Consider the following 17954-nt stretch of genomic DNA (forward strand, 5'->3'; position numbering starts at 1 on the left):
AGCAGACCCCTTTGGCACAACAGGGCTTTGCTTCTAAGCTTCACCTGAGTAAAAAAAAACAAAGCAAATGAGTGCTCCCTTTCTTGAAAGGCTATGAGGATCATAAGTGGCACAGTACAAGATACTTGCATAGTGTATTTCAAGCAATACATTTCTATTGTAGGAAAATGTGTCCAAATTATAAGACATCCTACTCTTTCTTAACTGTGCTCCCCCCTCGTGCCTAACTATGCCTTCCTACTGCCTGTCCTTGTGCTGCATTTAAGTGTTCCCTGAAGGCCTGTAGTATTAGCTGGAAGGTTGCTCCTGTTGTACTAAAGGGTGATGGAATTAAGTTGACCCTTGACTCATGGCAGCTGGCTTCTGGCAGTGAGCTGCTGTAAGGTGCTCCTAGGTGGTCTGGTCTTGCTCACCACTATACACTGCCATTGTATTCTGAGGGGGGACTGAGAGACGGCAGTATTGGGCACAAAGACTCAAGCTGCTGACATTCCACCGGGCCCTGGATCTGCAGCCCACTGATCAATTGGATGGCTGGCCTAATGGCAGCCCTGGATATTCAGTATGCTGTGATGGACTGTTCTAGAAATAGGAGTGGTTGTACTTGTCATAATTCAAGAATATAAATTAGTAAATTCCTAGCCAGCCCAAGAGCAGCTGTTATTATGGAGATCATAAACATGAATGAATGAATTCAATTTTTCGAAATGGGTTTGCTGCAATTGAAATAATTTGGAATCAGTTTTGATTTTATGAAGGCATTCTGATGTAGATAATGTATTAACCTGTTTATGTCTTTACATCTTTTAATATCATATATAGTGCTTTTAAATTCCACAAAGCTCAGGTGGTTCTTGGAATAGATTCACTGAGCAAAATGAAATCAGCACAAATACTCATGGTGAAGCAGATATATCCTCATCTTTGCTTTGACATGGAAAGCAAAGAAAATGACATCATGCTGCTCCAAGTATGTGATTTTGAATTCATTATTTCTATACGCACTCACATTGTATTATGATGCAAATAGAGCAAACTATGTTCTCCTCGAAACTACAAGATCATTTTCAATCCCTTTATTTCATTGCCACTATTCCTTGTCTCCTTCTTAAGGGCATAATAAGTCATTGGATAATGTGCCTAGTTACATGAGAGTCCAAAGCCACAATTTATTCTCTATATTTTCCACATGATGAATACTTGCACAAGATATCCTATTCAAATTAATTCCTAATGCATAGTTACATACTTAAATCAATTCTTCTATGCTGCTTTGCATATCCCTCTGATTTTTCATTGTTACTAATATAGTTAACTCAATATTTTGTGCTGCTTGAATCAGAAGCAATATTGCGATTGGCTGCAGTAACCAAAAGGTCTCCAGCCCTGAAGCTTCAGTGCACAATCCAAAGAGAAAAGGGAGGCATTTACCTTTTTAGGCTCTCCATGTCCTTGTTGCTTGCTCCTCTCCAATCCTCCCATCCACTCCGAGGGGCCACTTCTCTTGAGTGCATTTTCTAATAGGCGCCTGCCTGGCTTTGAGACAGAGAAACGCCATGGAAAATGCTGTGATGTCCTTCCCATCTCATTTACATAGCTCTTACAGGTTTTTGCCTGCTGTGAGTGCAAGATCTTCACCACTGAAAAAATCCATGCCAATGCAAATTGGATGGAGTCCCAGAGTCACGTGCTTGTGCTCCATTTTCCTTTGATGTGCACCCAGAAATAAATATCACACAAGGAAAAAAAATGGCTGTCTTTAAGTTGTACTCATGAGCAAACTCTTGGACAGGTCATACAAAGATTTCTAATCATGAGGGAAGAAGGTCTAATTAGATTTTATTCCTTCATAGGCAAATATTTACGGCAGTAAAGATAAGTTAATCTGCCAAAGTTTCATGTTCATATTTATATAGGGTTAGATAAAATTGAATCAAAGATGCAGAAAAAGTATCATATACAAGTTGTTATAATTTGTATAATCAATAAGGTAAAATTATTTAAGAAAATAAACAAAAGCAAAGCAGTGCAAAAAATGGAAATCTGAAACAAAAACAGAAAATTCTGGAAAGACTCGGCAGGTCAGGTAGCATCTGTGGAGGGAACAGAACTGGTGAATACTACAGATGAACAGCAGTTAAAATTGGGTGTTTTTTCCATTCTCCTTCCCTTGGTTCTGTTCCATTTAAAATGCTGCTCATCCAGTTCTCATGGAGGATCCACACCTTAACTTGTCTGATCAGTCCATAGCATAGCTCCAGACCTGTCAGTGTTTCTTCATGTCATATTAAAGTATATACAAGATAATAATACATTTCAGAGATTCTTGGTATGAGAAAGAAGACATAGCCATTTCCTTTATTTATTACAGCTGTTTTCTGAGGCAAAACTTGACAAGTTTGTGAATCTCCTATCTCTGCCTAAAAAAGACTTGTATATGAAAGATGGAACTGTCTGCACGGTTGCAGGATGGGGAATAACAGATGTAATGTCAGACAAGCTACCTGACAATCTTAAGGAAGTAAATGTGACCATCATAAACAGTGCAACGTGCAACAGTCAGAAGTATTACAACAAAAACCCTTTAATAACCCGGAACATGCTCTGTGCTGGTGACAAAAATGGTGGAAAAGATGCATGCAGAGTAAGTTGGATTGTGTAAAAAAATGGTTGCAGTATCTGAGCAGAACAATTAGACTTTGTTATTTTAGTTAGTGAAGTGCTGTATAAAATCTATCTCATGCTTTATAATCAATCTGTGCTGGAGCTATTAAAAGGTTTAATTAATTTAATCTATTCACACATTTAGTTAATATGATATAATTAAATTTTCTTTTAAAGGGCTATCAGTGCATTGTGAATATGTGAAATATAAATGTCCTAATATTTTCATTTTTATGGACCCGATATTCCTCTCCGATAATGTGTGGAAAACGTTCAATTCCCAGGTTGAAAGGAGAGGGAAAGAAGTGGAGATTTATGACACCAGGAACTGGAGTTTCAGCAACAATAATAATTTGTATTTCTAGAACGATAGAACCACAGAAACATTAAGGCACAGAAGGAGGCCATTCAGCCTGTTGTGTCTGTGCTGGCCGAAAAATCTAGCCGCCCAATCTAATCCCATTTTCCAGCACCTGGTCCATAGCCTCGCAGGTTACAGCACTTCAGGTACATGTCCAGGTACCTTTTAAATGCATTGAGGGTTTCTGCTCCACCACCATTGCTGGCAGTGAATTCCAGACACCTACCATCCTCTGGGTGAAAAACTGTTTCCTCATGTCCCCTCTAATCCTTCTACCAATCACCTTAAATCTCTGCCCCCTGGTAATTGATCTCTCCACTAGGGGAAACAGGTCCTTCCTCTCGACTCTATCTAGGCCCCTCATAATTTTGTACACCTCAATTAAGTTACCCCTCAGCCTCCTCTGTTCTAAGGAAAACAACCCTAGTCTATCCAATCTTTCCTCATAGCTGCAACTTTCAAGCCGTGGCAACATCTTGTAAATCTGCTCTGTACTCTCCCCAGAGCAATTATGTCTTTCCTGTAATGTAGTGACCAGAACTGTACACAATACCCCAGCTGCGGCCTAATCAGCATTTTATACAGTTCCAGCATTACAACCCTACCTCGGCCAATAAAATAAAGCATTCTTCATCATTCTATCTACCTGTCCTGCCACCTTCAGGGGACATGTGGACATGGACTCCAAAGTCTCTCACTTCTTTGACCCCTCTCAATATCCTTCTGTTATATAACATCTTTAACATAGAAAGAGTCCCAAGACACTTTGCAGAAGCATAATCATCCAAAAATGGATGCCGAGCCAAAAAAAGAGATATTAGGAATGACTGACTAAAGGTTTGGTAAAAGGGAAAAGTTCAAAGGAAGATTTTAAAGGAAGAAAGAGAGATAGAAAGGCAGAGAGGTTTAGGGAGGGAATTCTACAGAACAGGGCCTGGATAGCTGAAGGCACAGATACCAATGATGAGACAAAAAAGTGGGAGATGCCCAAGTTGGGAGGTGGGGGGCATTTGGGGGAAGGATAGTTGTTGTTGTAGTGGTGAAAATGATTACAGAGTAAGAGAACACCGAGGCCTTAAAGGGATGAGAAATTCAAATTTCAGGGCTTTTCCCGTCTTTTAAATCCTCACCTGTCTCATCTTCCCACTGCATCCCTGAAATATTGCGACTGGTCACTCGTGGGCTTCAACTTGGCAGTGTAACCCCTGCTGGGAGCATACCGCAGTTGGTTGATGAAGTCCAACCCAGGAGCCTAGATTGTTACAGTGTCAGAAGGATGAATAGAAGTCCTGCCCTCCAGGAACACTGCTGTTAAGGGGGGAATCTAGTCCCCAGTCTTATCTTTTTTGAACTCAAATTCTTAGGGCTCCCTATAAAGAAGGGCGTCACCCCTCAGATTGGAGAATCTGACAGGGGCAGGCAGAAGGCCAAGGTGACCTAAAACTGTGGCCTTTCCTTCCCATAGGAACCTATTAGATCCTTGGGTTGCTTTTGGACAGCAACCAGAAGGCTCTGAAGATGATGGACTTTATCATTGTTCCAGGTCTCTGAGCCTTTCTAACCGAAATTGTGAACACGTCCGACTTGCACCTGGCAACAGAACTTTCCTGGGAATATTTTGGAGCCATGCTAATGCCTGAACCTGTGAGGTTAGGTAGATTCAGGATAAGTCCAGCACAGCGCGTGGATCTCCCATTTTAAATGCAATAACGTTCTTCAATGGTTCACAATGTCTGTAAAGAGTACAGTTGGCCTCGGGATGTTCCAGTTTCAGGATAGAGCTGTTGAAATTATTCTAGGAAGGAAGGCAGAGGAGGGAAGCCCCTTTGGGATGAAACAAAGGACCCAAATTGCTCAAGGAGAATGGAAGGAAGTGGCATTCACTGTGATTGCCAACAGCAGCAGCCAATACACCTGGAAACAGTACTAGGAAAAAGTTCAATGAACTTCCGAGGTGAACCAAGGTGGGAGAGCCCATTATTACCTTCTATTAATGCAACTTGCAAAGCAAATATATTGCATGAAACAAAGCCACTCAGAAAAATGAGCTACCTATAGTGATCCAGTTCATGTTGATAATAGAAAATATGATAGTGGGAGAACGTCAAGAAGATAATCAGTGTCTGTGTTTCCAATGTTGTAATACCTCTTTATTGTACATCAGTTGGGTTTTAATTGTATTCAGATGGTGGGTATTAATTGGGGACTCACCTGTGCTCATATATATAGAAACAGACTGAAAGAGGGTTGGATGTTGGTTGGAGGTGCATGATATGCAGTGTGTGTCCCTGTAAATAAAAGTTTATAAGTGTATAAAGACTAGGCTCCAATGTTCAATCCTTCACCATCTGGCTACCTGAGTTCTAACAACACTGTCTCGGGATTCCGAAGACTGTAACAGTTGGATCAAGTTTCTGTTTGTGATTTGTATATTATTCATCTCCCCAATCTGAAATGTGTTAGCTGTTGCAAGATAACTCTTAGTCCTTGTATATAATCTGTACAACCTCCAGGAAATATCAAGTTATAACTGCTTAATAAGGCTTATGTGTTAAAACATTTAACAGTTTAATTAAAACACGAGTGTTAATGTGTGTTCTGTCGTTTTAGAATAGCCAATTTTTCTTGTTGTTTCAGGGGGACTCAGGTGGACCGCTGATATGTAAGAATGAGCTCAGAGGTATTGTATCTCATGGGAAAGAATGTGGACTTCCCAGAAAACCTGGCATTTATACAAAGATCACATGGAAGTATATTGCATGGATTCAGGAAATAACAGCTTAAACCTTATAACAAAATGTTTAGATTATATTGCGTTTTACACATTATATTTTACCTTTTTGGATTGCTGAACCTTGGGCAGCAAATGAAATGGCGTTTACATTTTAAATTTGCATTTGTTGAGTTTTTTAAGTTACTGTAATTGTGAAACTCAAAATAGCTTTTCCATATCCCTTGCTCAAAGCTCCGACAAGTCATGCAATGGAACTTAAAATAATGTAGTTTGCATATACATCTGACAAATGTATTGAGAATTATCACAGCTGTATCGTTGAATTGTCCAAATACTTATAGGTGTTTTGTTTGAATATTAAAATAAAACTTAATATTTTCAAGCATAAAAATTAAACTCTCTTGTGCTCCAATAAATAAATGCTCGTATCTTGTGTTTTATTGATTTGAAGTGTCAACTTAACTGAGTTAGTTGCACACTCATCTCTGAATCAGAACATTGTGGATTCAATCCCTGCTCCAGGATTTGAGACAATAACCTAAGGAGTACTAAGGAGTTCTGCATTGTTGGAGGTGTCATTTTTACAACCATGCAAAACTGACAAACAGGAAAAGACCAGCTGATCTATCAAGCCTGCTTTATTCAGAATGGCTGGAACATCATGAGTAAACATTTCCTGAAACTGGCCACAGCCACGTAATATTTTGGAAGAGGCCAATAGGGGGAAAAAAATATTCTGAAACATTCCTCACTCTTGTCTAGGAGATTGGATGAACTACGGGTCATCAAAAAAGACACTTACCTTCTATATGATGCGATCTGTGCTCCAGTCAGGAACTGGTCCAGCTTCCACTTGAAGCCATACACAGAGTTAGGACTGACCACAGCAGTCAGCAATGCTAGTCTCTGGGAAAAGAAGAACCGCCTAACATTCTGTCTATTCCTCCTGATGCAACCAGTTGAGATAGGGGTCTAGGGGGTCCCTCTCAGCCTTGCCTGGTCTAATCGTAACAGTGTTTAACTTTAAAAACACTGTTTTTAGCTCCCCCTCAGGGAATCCTTGTTCACTGCTTTCCAATAGTAAGGCAAAGAAATCAGACAAGTTTTCTTAGATTTAACAAGAAAGGTGGATGTTTATTAATCTTAAACTCTAATTCGGTTAACGACGATGAATACGCGACCCAGCCACACTAGCATGCATACGCGATAAACACATACACAGATACACACAAAAAAAGTAGGAAGAATAAAGGGGAAAAGTTTGAGGCAATATCTAATGGTTATTTACGGTCCTTTGAGTTCAATGTGGAGTCTTTGGTTGCCGATAGGTCTTGCTGTTCATTGGGGCCCAGAGCACACTTTAACTTGTTTCGATGTAGGAATCTTTTCTCTCTTGAGGTTTATGTGACTTCAGTGGGTCCGGAGGTTTGTGAGAAAGCAAGAGACAGCCAGGCATGACAGAGGCTGCCTTGTTCCAGGTTCAGTTACAATCTGCAGTCTGACCAAACTGTCCTGTGAGCACAATTCAAACCTTCAAGTTGGGCAGCAGGTAACTAAGTTTTTTCAACAAACCCTCCTGCTTCTTTTGTGGATTCCAAAGCTCTCAGTGGGGGGGCGGGAGGGGGAGGGAGGGGGGTGTAGTGCTGTCTCCCACCCCAACAAGATGTGCATCACCATGGCCCAGCTCAATCTCTGTTAATTGAATTAGTGAGCAATTCTTTTGTCTCCCCAAGCACTATCTCTTAGCATGCAAATGTTCTCCAGCCAAGTGTCAGGTGGTCTCTTGTAAAACAAGTCATTTCTCCACTCCAGCAATAGTTTAAAATTAATGTGCATATGATGAAATTAATATGCCTCATTCTTGGCGGTTGAGGGTTCTTCATGACACTACCCTTACATAGTTCAAACTAGAGTCCTCTGGGGTTTTCCCACTCTGTCAAAACACAATAATCTATCAATAGGCACACGATCCAGCTCTTTAATTATTTTATAGACCTCTATCAGGTTGCCTCTAAGCCTGCTCTGCTGTAAAACAAATAAACCCAGATCCTTAAGCCTATCTAAGCAGCTAAGGTTCTTTACAACAACAATTTGTATTGATTATAGCACCTTTAACCCAGTACAGCATTGCAAGGCACTTCACAAGAAGGTTACCAAACAATATTTTTTGTTAGAAGTGTAACAAGAAAAGTGTAGGATTTGAGCCAGTAATACAAAACTGAAGAATAAAACACAACAGTACCATTGGAGTTCAGAGGGTAAATCAAGAATATTGTCACCCTTTGTTGGACATAAAGCAATGTGGCATATGCACATTGAAAACTGAAGTGTTCCTAGTCTTTTGAAAAGGAGGCTCATCATTAATCTGTACAAGAACACACAGAGCTAAGTTTTTTTTGACAACAGTACAATTTACTATATTTTCAAAAAACATAGGCAGATTACATTAAAATGGCTGTTGTGCTGATTTATTTATAACCAAGTAACAAATTAATTTAAGTCCTGAAATATATGCACCCATTTAAGAAAAATCCCAAACTGTGTCAAATATTAACCTCTCATCATGATGTTTGGTCATGCTTTTTATTGTGACATTCTTGACTGAAATGCACATGTAACCAGCTACAATGCAAAATCCAAGGTGCACATTTTCAGTGAGACTGTAGCTGCAGGCTATTCAGAGGTGTTGTAGCTCCACTATCCTCTGTGATATATTGAGTAACGCCACAGGAGATCTATTTGCATTTTTAAAACTAAACGCGCTGTGGCCCGAGCCATTTTACGTTTTATCTGGAGATCCAAAATGGACTGGGTCTGGAGGGTCACGATGTTCAAACCTCTGGATAAGGGTGGGAAAAATGTACCCAAAGTCGCCCTCATCCTGATGACCACCTTCGTGCGCGGCTGCATCAAACTGTGCGTAGAGCCCCATACGCAAACACCAAGTGTCACTACGTGCTGAGGTTCTATCTGTCCCCGGTGTTGCGAAGGATGGGTCTGGTCACATTGCCCATGGAACTCTCCATCCAGTTGGACCGTGCCATACCACCTATCCTTCGTGGAAAAGTTTCTGCGGAAAAACACCTTTGACCAGCAATCCATCAGGTAGTGGTCTACACGCAATGTCCTCAAGGCCCTACGGAAAAAGGAAATGGTGGATCCTGTCAGATGGTTCCCCGAGCAGACTGCCAAAGTCCTGCCTGATATGAAAAAAATACGAAGATGAAGAAAGACTTGAAAAAATGTATGGTTTTCTCATCAGAGCAAATTACAAGGTGACATAGCTAGGCATTCTTCCAATTCTGAAGGGATGAGGCAAGGTAGTTTAAGAATCTAGAATGAGGGACTGTGATCAAAGATTAAATTCAGGAGATTTAGAATAAAGAGTAAGTAAAATTTATTTACAGAGCATTAAGAGGCTGTGGAAATTACTTCCAGGGTTCCATTCCCAGCATATCCAGCTCAATTACAATGCAAAATCTCATCTGCTGTGTGTCTGCCCAATCTACCAGCCTGTCTATGTCCTCTTGAAGTCTATCACTATCCTCCTCACAGTTCAGAATACATCTGAGATTTATGCCATCTGCAAACTTTAAATTCATGCCCTGCACACCCAAATATAGATCATTAATATAGATCAAGAAAAGCAGTGGTCCTAATACTGACCCCTGGGGAACTTCACTGTATACTCTCCTCTAATCCAAAAAATAACCGTTCACCACTACTCTGTTTCCTGTTACTCAGCCACCTTCGTATCTATGCTGCCACCTGTCCATTTTATTTCATGGGCTTTAACTTTACTGACAAGCTTATTATGTGGCACTTTGGCCTTTGGAAGTCCATATACACCACATCAACCGCATTGCCCTCATCAACCCTCCTCTGGTACCTCATCAAAAAACATGAGCAACTTTGTTAAACACGGTTTGCCTTTAACAAATCCATGCTGGCTTTCCTTAATAAATCCACGTTTGTCCAAGTGACGATTAATTTTGACCTAGATGATTGATTCTAAAATCTTTCCCACCACTGAGGTTAAATTGACTGGTGTGTAATTGCTGGGTTTTTTTGAACAAGTGTGTAACATTTGCAATTCTCCAGTCCTCTGACACCACTCCTTTATCTCAGGAGGATTGGAAGATTATGGCCAGTGCCTCGACAATTTCCTCCTTTACTTTCCTCAGTATCCTTGTATGCATCTCATCCAGCCCTGGTGACTTATCAACTTTTAAGTACAGCTAGCCTTTCTCATACCTCCTTTACCAATATTTAGCTTATTTGGTGTCTCAATTACCTCCTGTTTTGCTATGACATTAGCAACATCTTACTTGGTAAAGACAGATGTAAAGTTCTCATTTAGTGATGCAGTCATGCCCTCTGCCTCCATGCGTAAATCCCTATTTGCTACATTATTGGCCCGAACCCTCCTTTTATCAGCTTTTAACTATTAATATATCTAAAAAAAAATTGGATTCCTTTTTATGTTAGCTACCAGTCTTTTCTCATACTGTCTTTTTGCTTTTCTTATTTCTTTTTTCACTTCCCCTCTGAACTTTCTATATTCAGCCTGATTCTCAGTTGTATTATCAGCCTGACATCACTCATATGCACCCTTTTTCTGCTTCATCTCACTCTCTATCTCTTTGTCATCCAGGGAACTCTGGCTTTGTTAGTCCTACCTTTTCCCCTTGTGGGAATGCACCTTGACTGTACCGAAATCATCTCCTCTTTAAAGGCAGCCCATTGTTGGGTTACAGTTTTTCCTGCCAATCTTTGATTCCAATTTACCTGAGACAGATCTGTTCTCAGCCCATTGAAATTGGCCCTCCCCCAATTAATTATTTTTACTCTGGATTACTCCTTGTCCTTTTCCAGAGCTAATCTAAACCTTATGACACTATGATCACTATCGCCAAAATGTTCCCCTACTGACACTTGAGCCACTTGACCCACCTTATTCCTTAGAAACAAATCCAACAATGCCTCCTTTCTTGTTGGGTTGGAAACTTATTGATCAAGAAAACTCTCCTGAACATACTTCAAATACTCCTCCCCCTTACTGCCCTTTACACTATTATTATCCTAGCCTATATGAAGATAATTAAAGGCCCGCATTATAACTACTCTCTCTGTAATTTCCTTGCATCTTGTTCCTTTATATCTTTCCCACTATTGGGTGCCCTACAGAATAGTGTAATTGTACCTCTATTGTTTCTATAGTACTGAATGACACCTGAAAATGAATGAAAACAATTAACTGAAGAGCATTTATGCACAACAAGTGCATAAATTACTGAATAAAATAGAATGGAAGTGTGTGCTGGTGGGATTTGTTAAAACTCTGACAAAACTTAGAATGATAGCAGAATGACTCAAATGTCATATCTGGCTGCAAATGGTAAACCCTAGGCTCATGACTCATAAGAAAACTTAATGTCCTATTGATGGAAAGCTATATGTGGTTTTTCTGGGTGAAAGAAATGGGTGGTTATTTACTTATCAGTTGTATGTTTTTCAGCTTTGATGCAACAAATTGCTCTCATTGACTATGATTAATGCTTATGGTTTCAGTCAATGACTTGCAGAATCATTCCTTCCAAAAGATGCCCTTTAGCCAGATATTACTAAAGAAACATTTGCTTTGAAAACGTTTCATTCATTGAAAAAAAATGAGCATATCTACTTTTCTGTTGTAGAAAGCTAAAGGTAATAATGAAATGCAGCTATATAAAATTCTAAAATCAACAATGAAAGAAGCTTTAAAACAACTTAACGTCGCTCATTGCAATTCATTTCACCCTGTTTAGCTCACTCAATGTTATTAGATTAGGTCTTAGTGCAGCTTTGAAATTAGAGAGTGTCATTCTTTTAGTGAGTCTGATCAGTAGTATATCTCACTGCTTGACTTTAGGCATGTTCTAAGTATAACTGTGGTATGACTTGGCAGTCTTGGTGACTGCTTGATACTCACATACCTTGCAGCAAAAGTATATGATCTTGTCTTATATCATATTCCAGCTTTCTGCCATCATTTTCTTTATTTGGAGAATAGCTCAAGTTCAGTTAAGATTATCCCTGACTGACTCTACACACTCACATTCAGCATATGAGCATTTCAATTGAATAAGAAATTGATGCCAAGCAAAGGACAACTTCAATTTTTCTGCTTTAACTAGAGTTCATCAGCCCTTATCAACATGAGAAAAACTGAATATGAATAGCGACCTGTACTACCAGTAAAGTAAGTCTGAGACTGTCATGTTGAACCTGTATCCTGCTCTGAAAAATGAATCCTGAATACTGCATTTGGTTTTGATGACCAAACAACAAAGGAAAATCCAAGCCCTGGAAGGGGTGCAGAGATGACCCATGAGTCTAATCCCAAAAGCCAAAGGACTGAATCATGCGAAACGTTTAGAAAACCCTTCAGCCTTAAAGAGAGGAAGAAGAAAGGGATCTGGCAGAGGAATATACAATAGCAAGTGGAAAAGAAGAACTCCATTCAGAAAACTTTTTAAATTAAACCACCACAGCAGTACATGATGATTTAATACAATTCAGGACTGATATCAGGAAGCACCTTTGCATAGGTACTGAGGAATACCTGGGTAAGGTTATTCAACAGGCAATTGGACAGTGTGATCGTGAAAAAATATCTCTCAATGGAAGGGTAGGCAGGATTGGTCAAATGACTTCACTCACCTGTACTTTATGCTTTTTATGATCAGATTTAAACAATAAGCTCTTTTACAGTTGTGAAAATGATTCAGTACTTTAATTGTCTTGCCTACTCCAAAAACCAAGCACTAGCAATAAATGTTGAGTTAGTACTAATCATAACATTGCAGGTTTATCACTCATCAACTTTTCTCTGCCAGATATTATAAACAATGTAACAATTATTTTAAATGATCTTTTAAAACTGATTTATCTAGAAATATACAAAGTACAAAGATGTTGCACTTGAGTCTTTTCCACTATTCATTTAGATTATTGCTGATGTGTACCTCAACTCTACTAATCCATCTTTGATCCATATCCCTTGATACACTCACCTAACAAAAATCTATCAGTCTCAGTTTTGAAAATTTCAATTGATCCAGCTTTTTGGAGGTGAGAGAAAGCCAGAATTTCCATAAATTTTTAATGTGAAAAAATACTTCATGAATTCACTCCTAAGTGGCCTAGCTCTAATTTTCAGATTATGCCTCCTTGTTCTGAATTCCCCCACCAGAAGAAATAGTTTTTCAGTACCTACTCTACTGAATCGCTATCATTTTATCCACCTTTCAATCTTCTAAACTTATCTGGCTGTAAGTAGTCACCTCTTCACATGTAAGCCTTAGAAAGGAAGAATTTGAATTTATATAGCACCTTTCACGACTTCAGGATGTTCCAAAGTGCTTCATAATATTGTTCAGAACAATAGGACAGTTCCTCTGCTCTGCTTTGAATAGTGCCATTGGACATCACATGTCCACTTGTGAGGGCAGACAGAGCATCCGCTCAATGTTTCATCCAAAAGATGGAACCCCAGACAGTGCAGCACTCCATCAGATTAAGGCTACCACAGAGACTATGTTGACATCTAACTGAGCCGAGGCGAATATTCAATAGTGCGAGGCATTGGAGCTGGGCATGATTCTGATCCCATCTGGCATCCATATATTACAAATTGCAAGAGGATTTGTTGGATAGTATCAGAAACAGAAACCTTAGAGAGATTCCATCGTATCGTTATTTATTGGCTGTAAACACATGCCAGCTAACTCACCACAGACCACATAAAAACTTGGCACCTACTTAGTCATAGATTTTGTCATTTATTCCCTGACTAGATTCTTGACACTGCTTCTTCTTTCTACCTTAATATACGCACATGAACAAAAGTTTGACACAAAGATGTAGAAGAATATCACTTAAAATAATTCTGCATACTTCTGTTTAGTGATATCATTATTTCTGTTAGGGCTGTCTCTATTTGAAAGTAAACCACATTAAAGTGGTACATTCCATTAATACTTTCTCAGATTTAGTCAGCTCCCATTTATTGCATTATTTAATTTGCATATGCTATGGGATCCTACTAATATGGTATATGTGTCATCAGAGTTATTGCATTGAAATATTCAAATTATATATAAAACGATAGATTCCAAAATTTAAAAGAATCCTCAGTGAAACCACAGTTTCCTGTTACTGCTGCCATAACATTTGTTACAATACTCGGGTCAGCTTTGGGTGTTGTCATGTGGCTTCCCATAAATGGAATTAATTTACAATAGAAAGGATTCAACTCCTTAGAGATGACATCAAAGTGAATAAACCACATCCCTTTGTGTTATTATAAATTGCATGAGATCTTTCATTGTAATCACAAGAGAAGCTACAATGAAATCATTGCAACATACTTTGTTCGTTTCTTTGATTGCCGTTTCCCTAACTCCAACCTGTAAGTAACAAAATAAGGAAATTTTATATTTAGTACATTTATATTAGGTTTTATTGTAATAATATTTGAGTGGTAATATGTATATCTTAAGTACTTTTATCATAAATAACCTAAATTTTCAATATCTGATGTATTAATATCTATCCCTTTCTATATTTATCTCAATAGACATCTACTTCCCTGCATTTATGTTTTGGTTTGGGGCAATGAAAAGAGAAGTAAAGTTATGATGCATGCAGCATCCCAATTTCCTTCACTGAATTGCTTTCTGTAGATTTGGGTAAAACGCTAAAATAAAAGCAAAAGGATGCTGGAAATCTGAAATAAAAACAAGAAATGTTGGAAATACTCAGCAGGTCTGGCAGCATCTGTGGAGAGAGAAGCAAAGTTAACGTTTCGGGTTATTTATTTATTTGTTAACATTTTAGGAAGTACAAAAATATTTATGAACTGAAGTAACAAATCTATGAGAATTTTGTAGAGCAAAGAAATATATTTTGGTACCAAGGCATCTGTTAAATCTGTTTGATACTATTCAACACCAGAACTAGATTGTATCGTATGTGGGTCTAGTGAGTAAAGATACCCGATTTCATTCTCATGAGGGTAAATTTAACTTTGAGCGAAGGCGTAAAACAAGTGATGCTGAATTCGCAGCCCATTATATACTTTGTGTCATCAGCCATTCCATTGAACATCATCAATGGACCCAAATGCAATTTTAGTCTGAGGCTGCAGCCTGGGAATAGTGACAGCTTCTCCACCAGGCCAAACCTCCCGGAAAGTGTATTGTGGGGCAGAAAAAGCCCGGCAAGTAAGTTCTTTTTTAGATTTTCTTGTGGGCAATGAGGATCAGGAATTATTGTGATCACCCCCCCCCCCATCCCGGCCAGCCCCCCAAACCACTTAACTGACTGCCAGGAACCATTTCTATGGTCATCAGTGAGTGAGTGACCATTGGTTGCCCTTCTGCAGCTTCTCACATCTGGTTTTATAGCTGTATAAAAAGGAGCCTTGAAACTGCTGGAGGACTAGATGTTGTCCAGGTCTTGCTTGCATGTGGGCATTGACTGCTTTATTATTTGAGGAATTGGAGTGGAGCTGAACACTGTGCAACCATCAGTGAGCATCCCCGCTTCTGACCTCATCATGGAGGGAAGGCCATGAATGAAGTAGTTGAATATGGTTGGGCCTTGGACACTGCCCTGAGGAGTTCCTGCAGTGATGCCTTGGGGCGGAGGTGTTTGGCCTCCAAAAATGGCAACCTTCTTTCTTTGTGCTAGATATGGCTGCAGCCAGTGGAGTATTTTCCCGTGACCCCCATTGACTTCAATTCTACTAGGGCTCCTTGAAACCACATTTGGTCAAATGCTGCCTTGATGTCAAGGGCGATTACTCTCAACTCACCTTCTTTAGAATGCTTTACTTGCATTACAAGTTATATAAAATCATATTAAATTTCAACACATAACAACTCCTATGTTCACATATGTTAAAGATCTACCTATAATAATTTAATGTTTGTTTCAACTGATGAAATAGCTTATCAATATTTTCTATATATGTTTAATACAGATCATGGTGCGGAAATTATCGGAGGCCGTGAAGTTAAACCCCACTCAAAACCTTATATGGCATCTATCCAATCATATAACAGTAAAAAGAGCTATAAACATCATTGTGGAGGGGCTTTGATCAGAAATAAATGGGTACTGACGGCAGCACACTGTAAAGTGTAAGTTATAGTGTGTACATGTATGAACGAAGTATTACTCTGATTATTAACTCAAGTTTATAAAGTGCTTATCACTCACACTGAGCCCATATCAAATAATTACTTTCAAACACTGTAGCCACTCCATTATTAAGAGTGCATCATGTTAATAGTTATATTTCTGTTAGCATGATCGATGATATGAAAAAAAATTATATCTAATTATTTACTTTCATAAATGGCCTGGTTGTTAGATGGCAAAAAATCATATCGCTCTCTAGTTGTAAACATGACTTTATTTGATCAGCCAGGCATCTGATGGCCGTGCAAAATTCAAGGCCTCAGAACCACAATATATGGAGGAATATTGTTGGAGTTTTACCAGCTAAAGTTGAGCTCAATGGACTATTTCCGAGCCCCAACTGCTTGTCCAACCAGGAATACCCTGCCAATTAGACCATTGGCTTGCAGGATTATAGGGATCTATGTGGGAAAAATTGATCTTCCGAATAATAGGTCTGCTTGTGCAGGTCCAATCAATGCTCACACGTCAATATTTTTAGAAGTAGGTTTATTTTAATAACATCCTGAGCAACTTTCAGGATAAACAAAATGACCAGAAAGGATTCTAGATGTTTATAACTTGTTTGGGTTAAAGGCCTGATGACATCACCATCAACTCTTCTGATCAAACAAAAGTGCATCCATAAGTATTTTAGGAGGCTGCTTTTCTGAATATGTCCTACTGGTGGGGAGCCTTTCTACAGGCTGCAGATATCAAGAAATCTTTCTGACAGTAGAATGCAGTTAGAAAATTGATCAAGGCAGCAAATTTCTGCAGCCCTTCAGGTGGGAGTGCATTGGGAGGGCCAGGAATTAGCTTGGGACCTGGATATGTTTAGCTTTGGAACAGATATCTAGTTTCTTTGCTGTAATAAAAGTGTTTACCTTGACATTATTGCTATTTAACTTTTAACCTTTTATGTTAGGAATTCTGCAGGGCCTTGTAATGGGTAGAACCTCTATCTGCCTCTTGTATGGACTGTGGAGTAGGAGGATGTGGACTGGGGCTGGGATCCCCAGTGCTGGGAGTTTCTGTCACCATCGGTGTTAACATCATTGACAGCAGTAGACCTGGCCATCCACCCAATGGCATGTTTGTGCCATCTGAGGGTCCAGGTCACAGAGATAAAAGGACATTTGTCAAAATTATTTAATTGAAACCCCTTTAGAAAGGGGCATTGAGGCAATTGGTGCAATCAATAACTAAACTACTGCACTCATACTAGAAATCAACAGGAAAAAAATGTGATTACTGGAAATCTGAAGTAAAAACAGAAAAGTTTGGAAATACGCAATAGGTCAGTGAGTATCTGATGAAGGATTCCACTAAAATGCAAACTTTTCAGGGACTGACTGAGCTGCTATTTAATTCCAGCAATTTGTGTTTTTATTAATATGATAATTTGCCTTACTGTATGTTTGCATAAATGCAGAAGTTTTGCATACATAACGGAGAAAGGACTAGCAGAATCTGGGAACACGGTGGGAAGAGGTAGAATGGGACTAAGTTTGTGTGGAGTATTAACACTGGCAGAGACCTGTTGAACCGAGTGGTCTTTTCCTGTCTTGTAGATTCAATGTTTCACACAGAGATGAAAGCAACAGTAAATAATAAGGGACTTGGTTAATTTTGTTCAGCTTAACATTCTTACACAGTTTGAGCTCCTGATTGTTATTTTACTGACAAATTTCTGCAAATTGTCTTTTTTAATTGAAGCAAAGCATAATTATCTATCTTTCCATTGAAATGCAGACGAGGGCCTATTCAAGTAGTTCTTGGAGCACATGATCTTTCACAGGATGAGAAGAGCCAACAAAAACTTGAGGTCAAGAAGCAGTACCCCCACCAACAGTTTAACCGAAAAACTCCAGAAAATGACATCATGCTGCTCGAAGTATGAATTTTATTTCTTTTATTATGGTTTTTTGTGGTGTTTAACATATCATTTAGAAAGACTGCAGTGTT

General features: G+C 39.0%; 1 protein-coding gene across 1 annotated transcript in view; it reads left to right on the top strand.

Annotated features, from left to right (window-relative positions):
* The window catches only part of LOC137357244 (transmembrane protease serine 9-like), a 31758-nt gene that overhangs the window by 2867 nt on the left and 10937 nt on the right, over positions 1-17954 (top strand). Inside the window, exons 3-8 of the mRNA XM_068023829.1 lie at positions 823-970; positions 2372-2644; positions 5663-5803; positions 14100-14211; positions 15787-15946; positions 17742-17883. Of these exons, the coding sequence (XP_067879930.1) occupies positions 823-970; positions 2372-2644; positions 5663-5803; positions 14100-14211; positions 15787-15946; positions 17742-17883 (976 nt within the window). The remainder of the gene's footprint in view (positions 1-822; positions 971-2371; positions 2645-5662; positions 5804-14099; positions 14212-15786; positions 15947-17741; positions 17884-17954) is intronic.

Source organism: Heterodontus francisci, chromosome 1 (genome assembly GCF_036365525.1).
Source record: "Heterodontus francisci isolate sHetFra1 chromosome 1, sHetFra1.hap1, whole genome shotgun sequence".
In the NCBI taxonomy this organism is placed as follows: domain Eukaryota; kingdom Metazoa; phylum Chordata; class Chondrichthyes; order Heterodontiformes; family Heterodontidae; genus Heterodontus; species Heterodontus francisci.